At 36.3% G+C, this 18,022-nt stretch overlaps 1 protein-coding gene across 1 annotated transcript in view; it reads right to left on the bottom strand.

Moving 5' to 3' along the window:
- Positions 1 to 1,530: 1,530 nt before the first annotated feature.
- The window catches only part of OTOG (otogelin), a 107,018-nt gene continuing 90,526 nt past the window's right edge, over positions 1,531 to 18,022 (bottom strand). The window contains exons 47-56 of the mRNA XM_026104560.2: positions 17,515 to 17,616; positions 16,954 to 17,052; positions 16,105 to 16,145; positions 14,917 to 14,992; positions 14,081 to 14,259; positions 12,881 to 12,985; positions 12,334 to 12,453; positions 10,755 to 10,800; positions 4,408 to 4,487; positions 1,531 to 3,402 (exon numbers count right to left, since the gene is read on the bottom strand). Coding sequence (XP_025960345.2) covers positions 3,202 to 3,402; positions 4,408 to 4,487; positions 10,755 to 10,800; positions 12,334 to 12,453; positions 12,881 to 12,985; positions 14,081 to 14,259; positions 14,917 to 14,992; positions 16,105 to 16,145; positions 16,954 to 17,052; positions 17,515 to 17,616 — 1,049 coding nt within the window. The 3' untranslated portion in view covers positions 1,531 to 3,201. The remainder of the gene's footprint in view (positions 3,403 to 4,407; positions 4,488 to 10,754; positions 10,801 to 12,333; positions 12,454 to 12,880; positions 12,986 to 14,080; positions 14,260 to 14,916; positions 14,993 to 16,104; positions 16,146 to 16,953; positions 17,053 to 17,514; positions 17,617 to 18,022) is intronic.

Genomic DNA, 18,022 nt, shown 5'->3' with positions numbered 1-18,022 from the left:
GTTTTGCAAAACTCATTGGAGTTAGGGTTTTGTCTTTGAACAGCGCTTGGTGCGCTGCTGTGGCAGAAAATCACAGACTATGTCCTTTTTGCAATGCTCGAAGAAAGCATGCTTCCTTCCTGGGACTTGTTTCACATGCTGAATGCAAGATTTAACTTTTGCCATTGTGAGAACTTTTGTAAAAGCTTGAATTATTTTATTAGCTCCAAGTGTGTATATGCATTTAGAGTAATGAAGCTATGCATAACATTGCGATGGTAAGATGCACATACTTTCATCTGAATTCTAAGGAGTGTGTTTTTAGTGCTCTGTACCTTTCATATTTCACCTACATAACCAAGCAAAACAGTTTCTTAGCACAAAAAATATTAACGTTGTTTTTGGACTCAGATTTTGTTACAGTCCAAGTGCCTCTTGTATGAAAGGGTCAGATGAACTCCAAAGCTAGTGAGATCCTTTCGGTTTCCAAAGACTTGAAAGTATAAATAAGGCCAGTTTCTTCTCCCAGCTGAGTTGCTTTGTACAAAAACAGAGCAAGGTAAATGCACTGTAAGGGCTGGGATTGCTTTGGCCTGCCCAAAGGCAGACAGGCTGAGCATCTGCGAAGGGATTTAGCATTGGTGAAGGGGTAAAAGTAGCTTCCGTTGCCCAGCCAAAGGGATCTTTCCTCTAGTTTTTCTCAACATAAACCTAATGTTTACAAAATCGGGAGTAGGGTCTTAACACAATGTTTATTGTTTTACTTCTGAAGTGGAAGAAGCGGCAGCGTGTTTGGTTACGGCTAGTGGATACACCATACTCCGCTTGCTACTGTCACGGCCTGGACAGACCAACGTTAACCTGCTCTTCCAGCAACAGTTGAAACTTTGGATCTCAGACGGTTTCCAAAATCACTGCCTCACGCTGCTGGAAGCAATGAGAATTTTGCCAGTAACTTCAGTGGTAACAGGAGGAAACATCGCCTCAGTCGAGGAAAATACGGAGACTGACTGAATTCCTGTCTTAATTCTTTTCTTCGTTTTGGTGGTTGGCACTTCACATCTAGTACCTTCTTGCTTGGGAGCAAAAGAAAAAGCTCTTTTTGTTCACTTCTGCTCTCTAGGATGACTTCTGCCAGCTGGTATTACGGGAGGCAGAAGTTCACCTTTCACAACAGCAAAAGCCTGAATGTTAGGCAGCTGGGTTCAAGACTTAGCTCAACTCTGTGTCTTGTAAATAGTAAGGAGGACGAATTTGAACAAGGAACATCTCTTACTGAATGCACATACTATAGTGAGATCTAAAATAACTTATCCAGCCCTGAGTACTACAAGGTAGTTATCATTACACAACAACTATACTATAATAAAATTGTTACACTTACTCAAAACAAAAAATGAGTCTCAAAAAAAAAGGGGGGGGGGTCTACTCATTGCAGTCAATCCTGAGTGACAGTCTAAGGAAAAGCTGTGAAAAGGAAATGGTGAAGAAGTGATCCATGTATTTTTTTTTTTGCCTCAATGTCAGAAATAGCTGTTATACTTCAACAAGCAAAGGATTTCCAATTTTTATTTTGAATAAAATAACATAGTTGAATTTTGCATTTTTGAGGAGGAAAGTGAATTGTGATGGGATCAGAACAGTGAAACCACTCACACTAGAAGATTTTTAAAAAACACATCTGTAGGCCTTCTTTGATGTAGTATTAGATCACTAGTACTACTGATATCAGAAAAAAACTAAAATTAACAATATGCACTGCTGAAAAAGAAATTAGTAAACACTATGTGTTGAATCACTTGATAGTAAGCTGCTTTAACACTGATAGTAAATTTAATTGTAACAAAATAAGACTTCCTGTTGTTTATTAGATATTGTAAGAATTAAATGTACAGTATACAAAATTAATACCAAAAATGCTCACATGACTTTAGCAACACATTTTTCTTTGGATTAACTGCAGAGAAGCAGCTTTTTAACAAGTTATTCTGTGATCTATTTTTTATATTTTGGGATCTAACGTGTATAGGCTACATGCTATCTACAGTTTTGATCTACAAAATTGAAGCAACTGAAATTTTGCTGCATCACGGTGGCATTAGTTGGGAAAGAAGAGGACAGCAGTATTGGGTTAGAGGAGAAAAATATTAATTTCATTAAAACAGAATGCTGGCCGTTCAAGTTCACATGCAAAACTGCTTTTACAATGCCAAACCTTACAATCGTACAACTTCAATATCAAACACTCTTGACATAGGAAGTTACATTCCACTATATCGGTAACAAATGTTTTCAGCTTATCTGTTTCTCTTTTAGATAGATACAGAATCCTGGCTTTCATTTTTCCTGATCACATATCACATATCTTTAAAATTAGTGTTAAAAAAAGTTCATTCTCCCTAGGAAACAGTTCAAATATGGTGCATTTTATACGCGGAATGTTTTCATTTAAGGTATTTCTGTATAAAGGAATGTAAAACGGTTTTCATTTGTTAAATCTGTGTATTTTCAGTTTATGTCATATTGTTTGTAAGAAAGATAATTTTACTTCTACTAACTAATCTAAATAGATTACATGTTGGCCATTATGCTTTTCACTACAATGTAAAATACACCACAAAAATTGAAATTATTACCAGGGAAAATTACATACAGTTACCAGCAATGACAATGTTTCCCTGATAAAAAGATCTGTAATTTAATTTCTCATAGATGCTCTACTTTGCAATATGAATATGATTTAAACTGAAAATTCTCCTCATATTCCCCCCCAAATTTTTCTTAATAGGCACTGAATGTATTTACAGTATTGCAACACATTCAAAATACCAGACTGCTGCCAGATGAGCCTGTGTATCAACGATTTAAAACAGGAATGGGTGCCTGACACAGTGTGGGTCAGCCTTCCAAAATACATCAGAAGGTATTCTTCCTCTTGAGGTTTCTCTAAAGTAACCACTTCTTCTTTTAAGTTGGCACAAATCACAAGAACTCTTGAAACAATTCCTGTGAAATGAACGTGAAGACAACTCACAAAACAAATGATGCAAAGCCATTCTTTAGAAATTTAGAAAAGTCCAAAAAATGTAGCTGTTCCTTCATCATTTAACATGAACTGATAAAATTCAGTGGATTACATATTGTATTTTCTAGGGTTAAACTATTCAAAATATATTATGCTGGGAATAGCTGGGCTTGCTGGGTTTTTCCCTTTTATGTGTTTTAAGACCACTGGCAAGAACAGTCTGTTGGTTCTTGGATTGAATAGGTGACCCAGGTTGAATTGCTCGTGCAATATAACTGCACAGTTCGTCTCTGCAGTCCAAGCTCCCTGCAGCATTTGCAGAATCTTGCATATGTGTTGATGTTGTAGTTATAAATGCTTGCAGACGGACATTTCCCATCACACGAAACAATGTTCACCTGGTAACACACATGAAGAATAATCAGCAAATTTAATCAGCTATAAAATAAAGTTAGGAGTTCTCAAGAAGGCCCAAAGAAATTAGGCACCCAAATCCAACTGCGATGCCATGCAAAAGCGTTGGGTATTTACCCTAGCCCCTTATGAAATCCCACTGTGTCTGAATAATAAACTCTCAAGTATGTTGCCCAGATAGGTTTCAATTTTTATCTTACTGAGATTAATGATGACTTTCCTGTTCGTTTCAGTATGACAGGCTTTGGCCACTAGCAGACACAAATGAATTTCAATTTTGAATTTTAAAGTATTAACAGCAACATTGGCTTGAACATAGCACTGAATGTTATGTCCTCAGCTGTCTACAGTACTAATTTCAGGGATCGACATCTCACATGAGATGTCTGTCTGCACCTTCGCTGCTGCTCAGCAACACATTCTTGGTGTCCTCCTACAGCAAATCCATCTGTTTAACATCAGCACTTCAGTAGACACAAAGATTATGCCTTGTTCTTCCTACAGATACCGCAATGTGCTTTTGCCTAAAGACAAAGTTCAGGATCCAAGACTCCTTTTTTCATGAAGTTGGCATTCAAATACACTCCCTAGACAAATGGAAAATTAAACACACCTTCAATAGTTTGAACTGTAGTGCATCCTTGGCAAGTGTCAGTTATATCAAAATTAATTTGCATATATTTGCAATAATTTGCATATAACTGCATTTGTGGTCAAACTGAGCCATTAGATTTACCCTAAACCAACACGAGCCTAACTTACTTAATTCAAAAAGAGAAGTAGCATCCCCATTTTCTTATTATTTGAGAAGATGACTTCTGAGAGTGTAGGGCAACATTAAAACAACTCTATGAGACACAGAAACCTTTGTCTCCCTGAGAGATGCAGACAGTAGCAACATGGAATTTTTGTTCCGTTTTTTCCTTATTTTTTACTTTTCTTAGTTTTTCCCCTTCTATTAAAAGAAATTATGATTGGTGTTTACTTACTGGCGTGTTACTTCTGCAGTCATTTTTGCGGATGGTCATCCTAACAGCCACCTTTTTACAGAATTTTCCATCTTCCTTACCTGCAAAATGGGCATTGATTGAAAAATATCAGCTCAAATTTCAGAGACAGAAATGCTTCTGAAGTTTTATGGAATGAAGAGATACAAAATACGGAATACATCACAACATACACAAAGCTTCTTTGACAAAGTGACATTAACTATATACTGCATTTAAATCACTGCTTTTAAGATGATGTTTCATGCATTAAAATATCTGTCTCCTCCTATCTCCAGTAACAACTCTAACAAGTTTCTTCTTCATTCAGAACCATTTTAAGAGTAAGTTCACTCTGTCCTTCAGAAAATTATCTAAAAATAATCAACCACTCCTGTGAGAAGGCTTGTTAATAATGCATTAAATACATTTTCTATGAAGTTACTGTAACAAACATTAACAATTGCATTCCATTCGATTAAACAAAATCTAAAATGAACACTTAACAACATGAGGGCTCAGGAGGACCTTCCATTTTTGTATGTGTTTAATAAAGAAGAAAAAGAACACCAGTGAAGATTAAACTTTTATTTACATTTTCGTTAGCATTATTTCCATATTTTTCCCTCACAAAAATATGTACAAAGTATATGGATGAAATAAAAAAGTTAAGAAGAAATCATAAAATGAAATTAAAAGAGGTTAAACTTAATTTAATGAGCGAATCCTATACATTTGAAGAAAAGGGACAAAGTCCAGTCTGAAGTCCAGTTGTTAGAGGTCAGGAAGCACAGTATGTTCTTATGATGATCCTCTTTACGCTGAAGAAACCACATCAGATTGAAGATCTATAAGAAAAATCAAAGTCCATTTCTTTTTAATAGCTCCCACAGTTTCACAGCAGATTTTAAATAGCATGATACAGTCCCATATGACTCTCCACTTACGCAACTGCATTTTCTTTTAGCCAAGAAAACCCAAAGGTCTATGCAAGGTGAATACTGTTAGCTCCAGAAAAGCAAGGGCAATGGAAAACTCCTTGGTTTGACCAAGATCTAATACTGAATTGTGGCAGAGGTTTAATACTTCTTGACACCCAATGTCCAGTTCCCTGCTCAAATCACTGTCAAGCCAGGCAATGCTGCTTCTCAAAGAGAAGAGAAGCTTTTATTTTTCCTAATAAAAAAGTCAGCTACTGACTCTACACATAGCAGAGGTTTCCAGAACATAAAAGAAAAGGATAGCAATGAGTCCGCTTAGAAGCAAATAAAAATCTACAATCAGAAATAGCTGGCTACTGGTTGAATATCATTGAATTATATTTGCTCAGGAAAAGAGTAAATTGAGAAACAAAGAAAAAATTAAACTGTTTTGGAAAACAAACAACTCACCATTGTTCCATGTTTCTCATAGTACCAGTCTTCTTCACTGTCCTTTCTTCTTTTACTAAATTTTATGTGGTGTGTGGGATGGGGAATTCAGTGCAGCTGGGACTATGACTTCATCTGGGCTACCGTGAAAGTATATCATATCTCACACACAAAAAAATATAATGTATTTGCATGCATGTACATTAATATCCAGAGGCTTTTAATGAACTCTACAAATAGATACACTTTGCCATGAACAGCCTTACAAACACATGAGCATTTCACATGCTGTAATGAGATTCTTTTTCATATTCTGTCCAGTCAAAAAACATTGCTTGGTGTTCAGGTTGATTCATAATACTCTTGTCATTTAAAGTGATGTCAGTATGAAGGAGTAATACAGACTTCCATGCAGTAATCTCAGAGTCATGAGCATAATTTAACGAAGTATTTATCACTCAGGGATGTAAAAAATTATACTCAACATCATTTTCCTTATATGAATATGGAGAGGTTGTTTTGCAAAATAAATGCCACAAAGGATTGCACTCGTATCATGTTACGACTCCAAAACTTATTGTGCTCTATAAAAAAGAACAAAAATAATCTCCAGTTTTCATGGAATAAACACAGGTTTGCTATTTTCAGTATACTGTCCTAAGTATGGCAGAGAAAGAAATGAACTGCTTCTTCTATACACTATTGAAAGCAAAGCTATATGACACATCATCTGCAAAAATGTTATTTATATAATAAGCTTTAACAAGCAAAGCCATTAGCCTCTATGTTCTACAGCACCATGAACATAATGGAATTAGCTTAACATTTTAAACACAGCAATCTTACACATGCAGCAAGCTAAAGACTATGCGAGCGCTTACTACCAACAGTACATTGTTGGCTAACAACAACGCACTGCCCACACAGCGCAAAATGAAAAACAAAGCAAACCCAAAATGTGAGCCATTCCCAACAACGAGTAGTTAATACCACACTGCAGCTTTTGGCACAATTGGATAAGCTGAGGCCTAATGCTCCTATCAGGGAGTACATTGTTGCAAATCAACAATGACGCTGTTTGGGTTGATCCTACTGATTTCCAGGAAAATGTACCTGTGTTACAGTGAACATAGGCTGTAGGAGTGACTGGGCTAACTGGGAATGGGAGGAACACAGACACTGCAGAACCTGGTAAAAATATTACATATTGAGCACAGTACACGTTACAGAGGACTCCCTACCAATATGAAACATTTTATAGTTATCAGTTTCTAACATGTTTTAGAAGAGAATTCAACCTAAAATGTCTGTGTATTACTTGCATTGCTAAGCATAATATCAAAACCTGGAAGAATTCAAACATATTGCTTAGGATGCTGGGTCAGAACGTGAACCAATTACTTCCTCTTTAACTGGTTCTGCCCCAAATGTCTTCAAAAAAGTCTGATCTACATTGGTATAACTAAGAGAATCTGATACCCTGGATTTAAGCTGATCTTTGGGGCTGCAAGAAAGAAATCGTGTAAATTCCTCCGAGCAGTGTTTACAGAAATCTCTAGATTTTGATGGAACCCATGAGGTTTACACAGAGGACATTATTTTCAAATACCACTTCAAACTGGAAATGTAAATCACAACGGTTTCTAATGATAAAGTGCTTCAAAGGAAAACAAGAAGCTGACAGCCTTTCTCATAAAACATCTCATGCAGTTGCAATTGACTGATCTGCTCTCATGGCCAGAACTGTTCAGTCAGGTTGAGCTACATGATTCATGGAAGCGCTGTGTTGTCTATAAACAGGTGTGAAATCAGCTACGTGACTCTACTTGCACATGTCAATCTCAGAGTCACTGGACTTTTTATGGGTTGAATTTTATTTTATGATGCATGCCCCAGATTAACAACACTGTTTTGCCTAAATTATTTAAGGGTGTGGTTTCGATCTTTCTCTAAGTGCAATAGCAAGATCTTCTACCTTGCTGAAAAAGAGCTTAATGGATTTATAACGGTCTTAATAAAGAGTCTGTTCAGAAACTGGCTTACATGGCTGCTAAGGGTAATTGAAGGGTAATGTCAGAGATGGATTATGATCATCTTGAAGACTAACAAGAATCTATAGAGAATGGGCTACAGAACTGGGAACAAGTGTTTGAAACACAGGTCTATGGAAGTAAAAAAAACCTACAGAGATACTATCATTCTCTTACAGTGATCAGGACTAGGGAACAAAAAAGACGAATCTTCCACATTTTCAAAAGACATTTGTATGACCAAGCATAGCACATAATGAATAAAACAAAAAGGTACCTCCCAGCTGGTAACGTACCTCAGTGCAGGACGTCTGCACATGGCACCTTATCGAGTAGTCTCAGAAACCTGTCATGACTCTCAATTCCCATCCCAACCAGCAGAAAATACCTGCACCTCTTTCTTCAGCCCTCTCCCGTTCTTGGTCACCTACTATCTTTAGCTCTTAAATTGCTGTTCCACCTGCTTATGCAGATGATGTAAGGTATTTTTACCTCTTTTAAGATAGCATGATACTGCGCAGTATAAGAGCTCCTTTTCAATTGCACATATCATCGCCAGCTTCAGGTATATTTGAGCTTAAATTCTTCAGGCTAGGTGTCTCCTCAGGCTAAGTTCTTCACTAAATCAGTCAAAGTGTTTCAGCTATGTACCCGGAAGTTAAGGAAAAAAAGGTACCGAGCTCATGATTTATATTAAGGATTAGCATATTTGGAACATATTCTGTGCAGAATTATTGTATTTTTCCAAGAGCTTCTTTATTAGCTCTCATAGAAGTCAAAACATGTCATTGTAATCACAGAAGAGAGATTTTTTTTCATTTTAAGTTCTTTTAAAAGAAGTTGCATGAAAGCTTTTGAACTATGTCTATTAATGGAACCTAACAGTATATTACAATTAGCTAATTATTTACAGCACAGATCAATCTCCATCCTTACCAAATATAAAGACATGAATGTAGATGAAACATGTTTTAAGGCACCTTCCAAAACATAGTACCTTACATTACACTAAACACAGTAATTAATATTTTGAGGAGTTTTACAGTAGAACTCGAGAATACTCAAGGTAACAATGTCAGTGACTTGGCAGGGAATTTGAGCAATATTGACACAGCGCTCCATGGGCAAAATGGGATTCATGTGCTGCTTTCAAGAAAGAAAGAAAATTTACATTTCCAGCTGACTATACTTAGTAAAGTTCACATGATAATTTCTCTGTTAATTTTGCTTCCTTTCTCTTTGCTCCTTGTTGTGTATTGTTTAAATTTGTCTATTACAAAGTCTGAGAGTTAGCCATTTCTTCAAAGATTATTGAATGTGACTGATTCCCATCACAGTAATATTCTTTACAGTAAGTCTGTAGCATTATTGGATTGGGAGGTTTAGCCATGTATTTCAGAAAAAATAGCCAAGAACTCTGAAATGTTTTGCTATAGAGGAAATGTGAGCGCTAGTCAACTGAATAGTTAGATGGAACATGAAAAGTCCTTTTTGCCTTGGGTCAGAGATAGAATTAATCAAATGTAACCAAGTTCCTGTAAAACACTGGTAGGACCGTTCTATCGTTTAATATTCTTCCTAGTAATTTTCCAAATTTGACAAAAAACAGAAGGAAAGAATGTTTTTTTATGTATAATTGGAAACATCTAAACACTCTTTAAAAAGTATGGATATAACATCAGGACTCTGAATTCCCTGCGTAATGTGAGATATTTAATGGCACTTTAAATGAATTACATAGAGTAGAAAGTGATGATTTGAACATTAGCTATCTCTGCCATGTATTATGTTTTTATTTTAAAAGAGTAAAACCTTTATTTATTGCCTCTTTTTTTCTTTCCCCCTTCCTTCAGGAAAGAAATATCTTCCCCAGCTACTTCAGTATTACAATAAAATCAGGAGAGATGGTTTCTAGTTAAATGAGAATTCCTTTTCAATTCAGGCTAAAGTGCAATAATAATCTGTCTCCTTAACAATATTTAGCACTTCATGTCAGTAACATTATGTACAAGCATTAGCTAGCTGAATCAACCTCATTTATTAGGGGAGATTTATGTCTTCCTGTAATATTCCAGACCACTCTGAGAAGATTTTTCTCAATTAAAAAAATTGAGATTGCGGAGGTAAGGAACATATTCTGCCAACCCTTTCTCAAGTTGAGTAGTACAGTAGTTTATTCTGAGTAACTTGATTCATTACAGTGGAGTTACTTGCAGAATAAAGAACAATTTAGCATCAAAAAGCAGAGCACAAAGCCATTTGACCAGCTCTTCACAGTAAAACAGTAGCTCAGATGCGTGGAAAACTGCTACTTCCTGATCTATTCCTTCAGTTTTCAGACAATGCTGCCTCTCATACACAAGTCCTCTACACAACATCTGATCACCTAATCTCTTAACATGATCTCATATGATTTAAACGAATTTCTGTAACTTTTGCCATCAGCAAAAATCACATTTCTACTGGTGTGATAACCTAGCTAAAAATGTTGCAAAAGAAATACAAACAGCATAATTAACACTCCATGCAAAAAAGTTAATCTAATACTTGAACTGAAAAAAACACCAATTTTCTTGGAGGATTAATATAAAATTAATTTAGAATGAGATGTTAATTATAGTCCTTGTTTTCAAGTTACATTGGGACAATTTTAAAGGATGCCTAGTCAGAATAGTAATCCCAACAGATTTTAATGGAGTCACAATCTGGATCAGGGTAGTAAATCCTTCAGTGATCAACCATTTTTTTCTGGTTTAACTCCGCCAGTTTCACATGGCTCGTATTCACATGAGTAACACTGGGAAAAGCATGGCCTTTGATACTGTAAGCGATCAGAACCAAGCTTGATCAAAACCAAGCTTTCATGGAATAAGGAATCAACCTTATTTCTAAACATGACAACAGATCAGATGGACTTCTCCAAAGTCACGAAGTTTCATTAATTACTTACATGTTTTACAGCATCCTTCTAGAAACGGTACAACATAGCCTCCAACCTGACCAAGGAAAAAAAAAGGAGGAAAAAACATTAATTCCCATATATCTGCACTATTAGAAATATCTTCCAGATAAAGCTCTGCACTTTACCCTGACATCTCTGTAACCTTATTCAGGCAAACGCAGCACTCTAGTGCATGGATCAGAGTCTGGCTAAAAATGATCTAATTTCACTGTTTTAACACAAGTGAGTATTAAGTGGTTCTCTCTGAATGCTACTAAACATCACCAGCTAAATGCTACATTTGGAGAGGGAATGACTGTGTTCTCTCTGATTCTGTCACGTGGTACTCAGAGGAATACCCTGACTTGCTGTAGTTGCCATATCTACAGTCACAAAAAAATGGATTCTGAATTCAAAATAGAAAGAAATCTCATCTAAATGGGAGACCATTGTAGTCATACTTGGCTGTCTTCAACGCTGCAGCATGAAGCACCACCCAGAGTACTGCAGTAAGAATAGCTGCAGTTTTGTAAAAGCTCTCTAAGGATTACTCTGATGGAGAGTTCAATTTTTGATGTCTATCTCAATATCTCAAGCTGTGATGATTTTTCTCTGCGATGATTTTTCTCTGCCTTAATTCTTCACCATGGCTTTCATGCTAATCAAAGGGTCATCTTCTAAGCTGCCCCAAAATATCTAAGGAGACACTCAGTTATCTTTTCTTTTGATATCCATCTACCATATTGAGACAGGAAAGGAAGACATTTTTTACCGAGCAGTAGAGTCCCTGCAGAGCACACAGTGGGATCCAGGGAAAGGAACTAAGATTAGGAACTTTTACAAGGAAAGGAGAGCAGTAACTTTTCTTTTTAATCTGCCTACAACAAGAAACCTTTCACTAGCTGTGTGACTGGGATTCTCTCTGAGGGACCAATCCGTTGTTATCTGCTAGAAAGAATTACAGCCACCTAGTTCCTTTAGGACTGTTCCCTACTTCGGTACCAACACTCATTGAGGAAAATGTCCTTCCACCTACGCATAAACATAGAATTAGAGAGAACAATAGGAGATTGTTCCCTCCATACATTCGCTGGTACCTAGCCTAGCTTAGTTTTACACATTCAAACCAGTGGAGGCTTCACTTCTCCTGCAAAACTAGTCCACAGCCTTATGTTTCGCTGTAGAAAAGTTTTTCCTGATATTCAATCTTTTTTTTCTTTTTAATCTTTTTTGACCATCCTGATTAATTGAATTGCTATACGCAGAAAGTCAGTTAGAAGGGAGAAGTCCAACAAAGAAAAGCATGCAAGTTCGGACAGCTGCATGAGGACAAATTTGACACTACAAGCCTCCATGAAAAGAGCAAGTATCCTCTGAGAGTAAGCAGTGGCCTCTCCAGCTGTGTAACTGGGGAGTCTTGTTGCACACTACACGTATATAGATAGAGGTTTCACTTTCAAAGATTAGGGAAAAATGCAGGCACGGCAACAATTTATAATTTCTACCTTCTTAAGTCTTTTGTCAATGTTAAGCTTTTCATGCAAACATAAATCATAGCTGCAATATAAACAATGCAATGAACACTGACCTTCACACATTCAGTTTCATTAAAGGGTGGGCAGCCAACTGAAGATGCAACTAAAACTGGTCCTATTGCTGTGTTAGTGCATTCATATCTGATGCAGTTTGAAATCCAAGTACTACCAGGCTGTTTAAAAATTGCAGAACAAAATCATTACTAAGAGCTTAGCAAAAACAGTATTACAAATATTCATTATACAATTCTGTTGAACACAATCCGGTCTCAGCCAAAGGTAATTATTTATAACAGAACATGACCTAGATGCACCTTTTTAAGTACAGCTCAATAAAGTCCATTAAATAGTTTAAGAAACCTCTAAAATAGCCAAGTTGACTATAATTCTCTGATATATCAGAATCATTCAAGCTTTGTAGACATCGATATGAATGACTCTCCAAGAAATCAATGATGTGTAAATGCAAAACTATTGCTAGTATTTGGCCAAAAAAAGCACTTCTCTACACTCTTTCTATGCCAGTGTGTGCAGAGTATCTTATTAAGGTTTTGTTTACTTCTGAATATTTTTGAGGGAATAAAACATTTATAAACTTACTTTGAAACTGGAAACTGTGCCGTTGCTGAAAGTGTGGAGGCAAGACAAATTCTTACAGCTACCACAACAAGTTGTTAAATCTTTTGGAGGCTCATAGACTTGGTTCTGCCAAAAGCAAATAGGTTAGTCCTTGTATGATATCATTTTACACCTTGACACTTAACTAGTGTAATGGGCAGATTTTTTTCAGTTATCTGGAATTTAGGGACAGTTTTTAAATAACTTTCAAAACTGCACAGATTAAATTTTCATGCACTGTACATTCATGAAGTTTTTTAAAATACATTCAATTTTAATTGAAGTAAATGGGAAGAAGTTCCAACTCTGAGAAAATAAATTGGTCTTTTTACCATTTTCAAAATGTCTGTCAGCCTACTCAACAACCACTGAAATTTTGACTTTTCACACATTAGACACCAAATACATACGTAATTAGAAAAACTAATGCATAAAGTATTTAGCAGGAACTTTTCCTGTGCTAATGTGTCACACTCTGTAAAAAGATTTCATTTGCTGATTTAATAAAGTCATTTTCATTTATAAATATTTTTCTCTTCCTCATTTTTACTGGCATAATGTCTGCTAGAAATTTGTACCAGTTTACACATAATGCAGATAAAGCCATAGAGGGATGGGGGGTGGCAGTATGCTATTTGTTCTTTAGGGATTAGCACTGTACTCTGTATGGATGCCTGCTGAGCACTGGACCCAGAACTAGCTACTTTTAAAACCAGAGTTGGTATCCCAACTTGCATCATTCTTTGCTCTCAGTGGGTACAAATCTGTCCAGATCTTCAAGCCATCTCTGGGTAAGGTTAATGCAAAACCCTCCCTAAACATACTCTCAGCTGTGAGACACTTAGACCCAGTAAAGTCTACTTCTCTTCCAGAAGGGGAAAAGGTCTCCATTTATGTGGAGGGTAAATCACCCAGCAAAGCACTCTGTGAGTCTAGGACAGTCAATGTATAGGAGCAAAAAATTTACAGAATAAATAGATTATTTACATTTGGGGGAAAAAAACACTAAAAGGAGAGAAATTTTTATAAACTTCAATTAGAAGAGCTGTAGCACATCTTTAGAGGGGGGTCTCATAGGTACACTCCTGTTTCCACAACTGTAATCTACTCATTAAAAAAAACAAAAAATGTTATTGAGACCATCAGTCACAATCTACAAGTCTAAAATGCAGAATTTCTTACAGCTTTGCACTTGACAGCACAGTCTATCGAGGAGGTATTTATCTGGTAATATTTAGTGGAGGGATCAATCACATTTGTACAGTAAGAAATACGGCAAATGCCATCAGGAGCGTGTTCCATAATTTTCTGTCCAGGAAGCAGCACCCCTCTCTCATTACTCAGGCAAACTTTGTCTCTCACTACAAGAAAACACAAAAACAGCAAGTGCAGGAAAATCAGCTTCATGTCGTAATTCAATTTAAAAAAAGTTTCAAACTGTAAAATGAGAGTGGAAAAAGCTACTGTACCTCTCCAAGAATTACAGGTGAGATTTTCAAGCATCAGCTGTTACTAGTAATAGTTCTAATACATCGCAACAAACCCAAAGTCACTGCAAACAATTATTCATGAAATCTAAATAAGGACATTACAATATTCTATTAGCAGGACCATGAAAATGACGGTGCAGAGTGTCATTGCAATGGGTTAGTAGAACTATTTTTAATCTGGACATTGAGTGGGTGCTTTAGTTTCTTGCTGGAGTCCTCACTCCAACTCAGCAATGTGCAGGCTGCTCAGTTAACACCTTCCAACTTTCCTCAAACTCTACCTGCTATTCTCCTGCACAAACCTCCTGCTGCAGCAATTAACAGAATACAAGGACAGGTTATAATCAATCAAATATTTAGTGAGGGGTCCTATTTTTATTGCTTTTCCTTATACTATTTGTGAATTATGTCAGTCAATTCTTTCCTTCTCAGTACCATGTTTGAAGCATGAACATCTGCTTTATACTTTCTATTCCACCTCAGCACTTGAAAGAATATTTCTTTGAATTAGATTCTTTTCCTACTTACCACATTTGTACTTAACACAGTTACAGGTATTTTCTGTACTGTTCTGAAACTGTTCATCTATCTGAAGTTTCTGCCCCTAAGTGTACAAAAGCAGAAAAAAAGAGAAGTGAAATGACAGTGTTTGCTTAGCTGCCTGCGTTTTTTTCCTTTTAAACATCTTTCCTTCAGGATTGGAGTAGCTTTATCTGTTGCCACTAGAAACCTATTTTGGAATCCATTTTGATAACTCAGAGTGACAATCAGTTTAGCAATGGTGACCAAACGGGAGTTTGTTTACACCACAGAAACAGAATATTGGTGTCAGTCCAGGGGATATTTAGGACGGAAAAGACTATGGCTGGTCAACAGTGTAATGCAATGGCTTGCCTGTGCAAAGAATTCTCCATACAGTTTGGAGTATATTCTTTCAAGTAATAACTTGATGTAAACAGTATTACAGTAGCACAGAATAGACGCACATTTTTAATTTTGCTTTTTATTGATTTTATATGTATGCACACCCCATTCCTTGTATCCCACTTTTTTCGTCTATAAAATGAGAATACTAACTTTGCTTGCAAAGCATTTTGAACTTTATTGATCAAAATTCCTTTATATAAACTAATTGCTGTTGTAATTTCCTATTCCTTCCTGGCATTCCATACTAGATTTTTTGATTATTCCCATTGCAAGATACTTTCTGGATAAAATAACCAAAAGTAAACTCAAAGCATACACAGTACTGACTGAGAACTGAACCCAGCAAAGCTACAAGCATTTTTCTAAACTAAAACAAGTCATAGTGAAATAAAATTTTTAAGCTGCTGAGTCTATGGTCTGAGCACATAATACAGGTTAACATATTTGCTATAGCAAATAACATTAACAAAATGCTGAAACTTTAAGCATTTAGTTCTGACACTTCAAGAACAAAATTCTATCCATAAGTGTGTGAAAGCAGTTTCACTCCAGATAGACTGCAGGACAGCATTTGGTCCTAAAATATAAATGAAATATCAATACTATACAGTCATTTTATTCTGCAAGATATTTAAACTTAACTAAGCTGATATAACTTCTTGTAAAGTACTTAAAAAAAAAAAAGAGAATCATATGGCATTCCATATTTCACTGAAAAACTATTAATAAGATACTGATAAATAGTACTATTAAGAAAGTAATAGAAATACTGACAAATGAGTTGCATACCAGTTTGCACTGAGGTTTGGAGATTGTTTCACATGCACATTCTAAAACAAAACACAGTAACAGAAGCAATAGTTTAGGAAGTCATTCTGCCATTTGCTTAAAACAGAGCATCAGAGAGATCAGAAATTCCAGATTTACAAGTAATCACTGAAGCAGCCCTATTGGCTTTTGAAATATATCCATCTAGGGAGTTCAGAATTATGTTTGGCTTCTACTCCATCCTGACTCCTAATAACAGCTTCCATGACCACCCTCTCCTTTACCTATTAGAACAATTTACAGCATTGTATCATCTGGACTCCATCTGAACATGTAGAAAAAATGTGATCATCGTAGCTCTTAGCCCCTTTGTGGTGATGACAATCCTTATCATCAATATAAAGCAATGGAGAATTGTGTTTAAGGCATCACAGAGAACTGTATGATATACTACCATCTTAGTAAACTGGCAAGGTCCTGACCTGTGAACCCGTTTTTGCCCCCCCCCCTTTTTTTTTTTTTTTTTTTTAACATCATGAATAATTTACTGACTCTTAACAAATTTTAAGTATGAAAGGACTCCCAGTTTGAACAAGCAAATTCTGCAGTGTTATCACCCTTGGGAAGGAAGAAGAAAAAAGAGGTAGATTAAGACATTGCGTGCCATGAGATGACTTCTCTATTCCATCTGTTCATAAGCAGGTCACTCTGGTACAGAAACCCAAGCTGTTTCATACACATGGCAAATCACCATTCACACAGCTTAGAGTCCATGTCTTCAGCAATTTTTCTGACTTAAACCCAAAAGGCCAAAGTTCTTGTCAGTGTCTTACTGTCTAAGGCAACTAAAATGGAAATCAGTCATTTTACCACACGTCCGAAATGGGCAGCACTTCTCTGGGCTCCATACCTCCACCAAAGACATGCCTAGCATACACTTGAATTCAGGACAACGATGTATTTCACAAACTAAAATTAAGGAAAAGAAGCTTCAGTCAGCACAAGTTTTTAATTATTTTGAGGAACAGAAACACAAATCAAGAGAGATTAACTGGCTTATTCATAATACATACCATTAGAGAATATGTTACTTGAAAAGACTGATGATCAAAATTTAACTGTTAGCCAGTAGATAACAGCGTACAGTACAACCACTCTAGGCAAACATTTAAAACAGTTTTAAATTTCCAGAATTTGGGGCCTGAAATTATTCATTTGTCTCTATGATGCACATATTCACATACTGTTTCAGGCATGTGAAGTTCTAAAATTAAAGAGTACATGTTTGGCACAGCAGACGACAGCTTGCTTATATGCACAACTGTAACTTTGTCTCTAATCCACCATCCACACTGTCTCTAATCCACATCCACACTACAAAGTTTTACACGTTCTCTGTTACTTAAAATACCAAAATCAAGTGAAACTTACTACACTGGTATGTAGGGCAACATCTCTCTGTAGTGTTGCCATCCACAATAAGCACTTCTCCTTCTTCACACTTGGGTATTTGATCAGCGCAAGCCCCGCATGCTGAAGAAAACAATTATTTAAAACTAAAACACAGGAAAAAGTTTTCCCACTGCGTAGGAAACACATGCCCATAAGATTCTCACAGGCACATGAAAGACAGCAGAGGTACTCTGCAGTCCCTACAGAAAGGGTTAATTTTCAGTGCAGCTTGTTTTTTCTTTGTCCCCTATCCTGCTATAATGAATGAAGATATTAACTGTGAGTCAGAACGGGAACAAACAGGATTTTCTCTCCATTTCTTTTGTTATGATAGATTTTGAAATTTTTTTCTCCTGCTGAATCACTCTGTCTTTTTCAGGTATGCTCCTTCTGACTGGACTTGAGTATCTTTGGATCCCCAATAAGGGGCATTTCCTTTGATCCCAGTGTTATCCTCCCACTTGAACATATAGCAAAACCACAACAA

Source organism: Dromaius novaehollandiae, chromosome 5, assembly GCF_036370855.1.
Source record: "Dromaius novaehollandiae isolate bDroNov1 chromosome 5, bDroNov1.hap1, whole genome shotgun sequence".
In the NCBI taxonomy this organism is placed as follows: domain Eukaryota; kingdom Metazoa; phylum Chordata; class Aves; order Casuariiformes; family Dromaiidae; genus Dromaius; species Dromaius novaehollandiae.
This window is presented reverse-complemented; position numbering and strand designations above follow the sequence as displayed.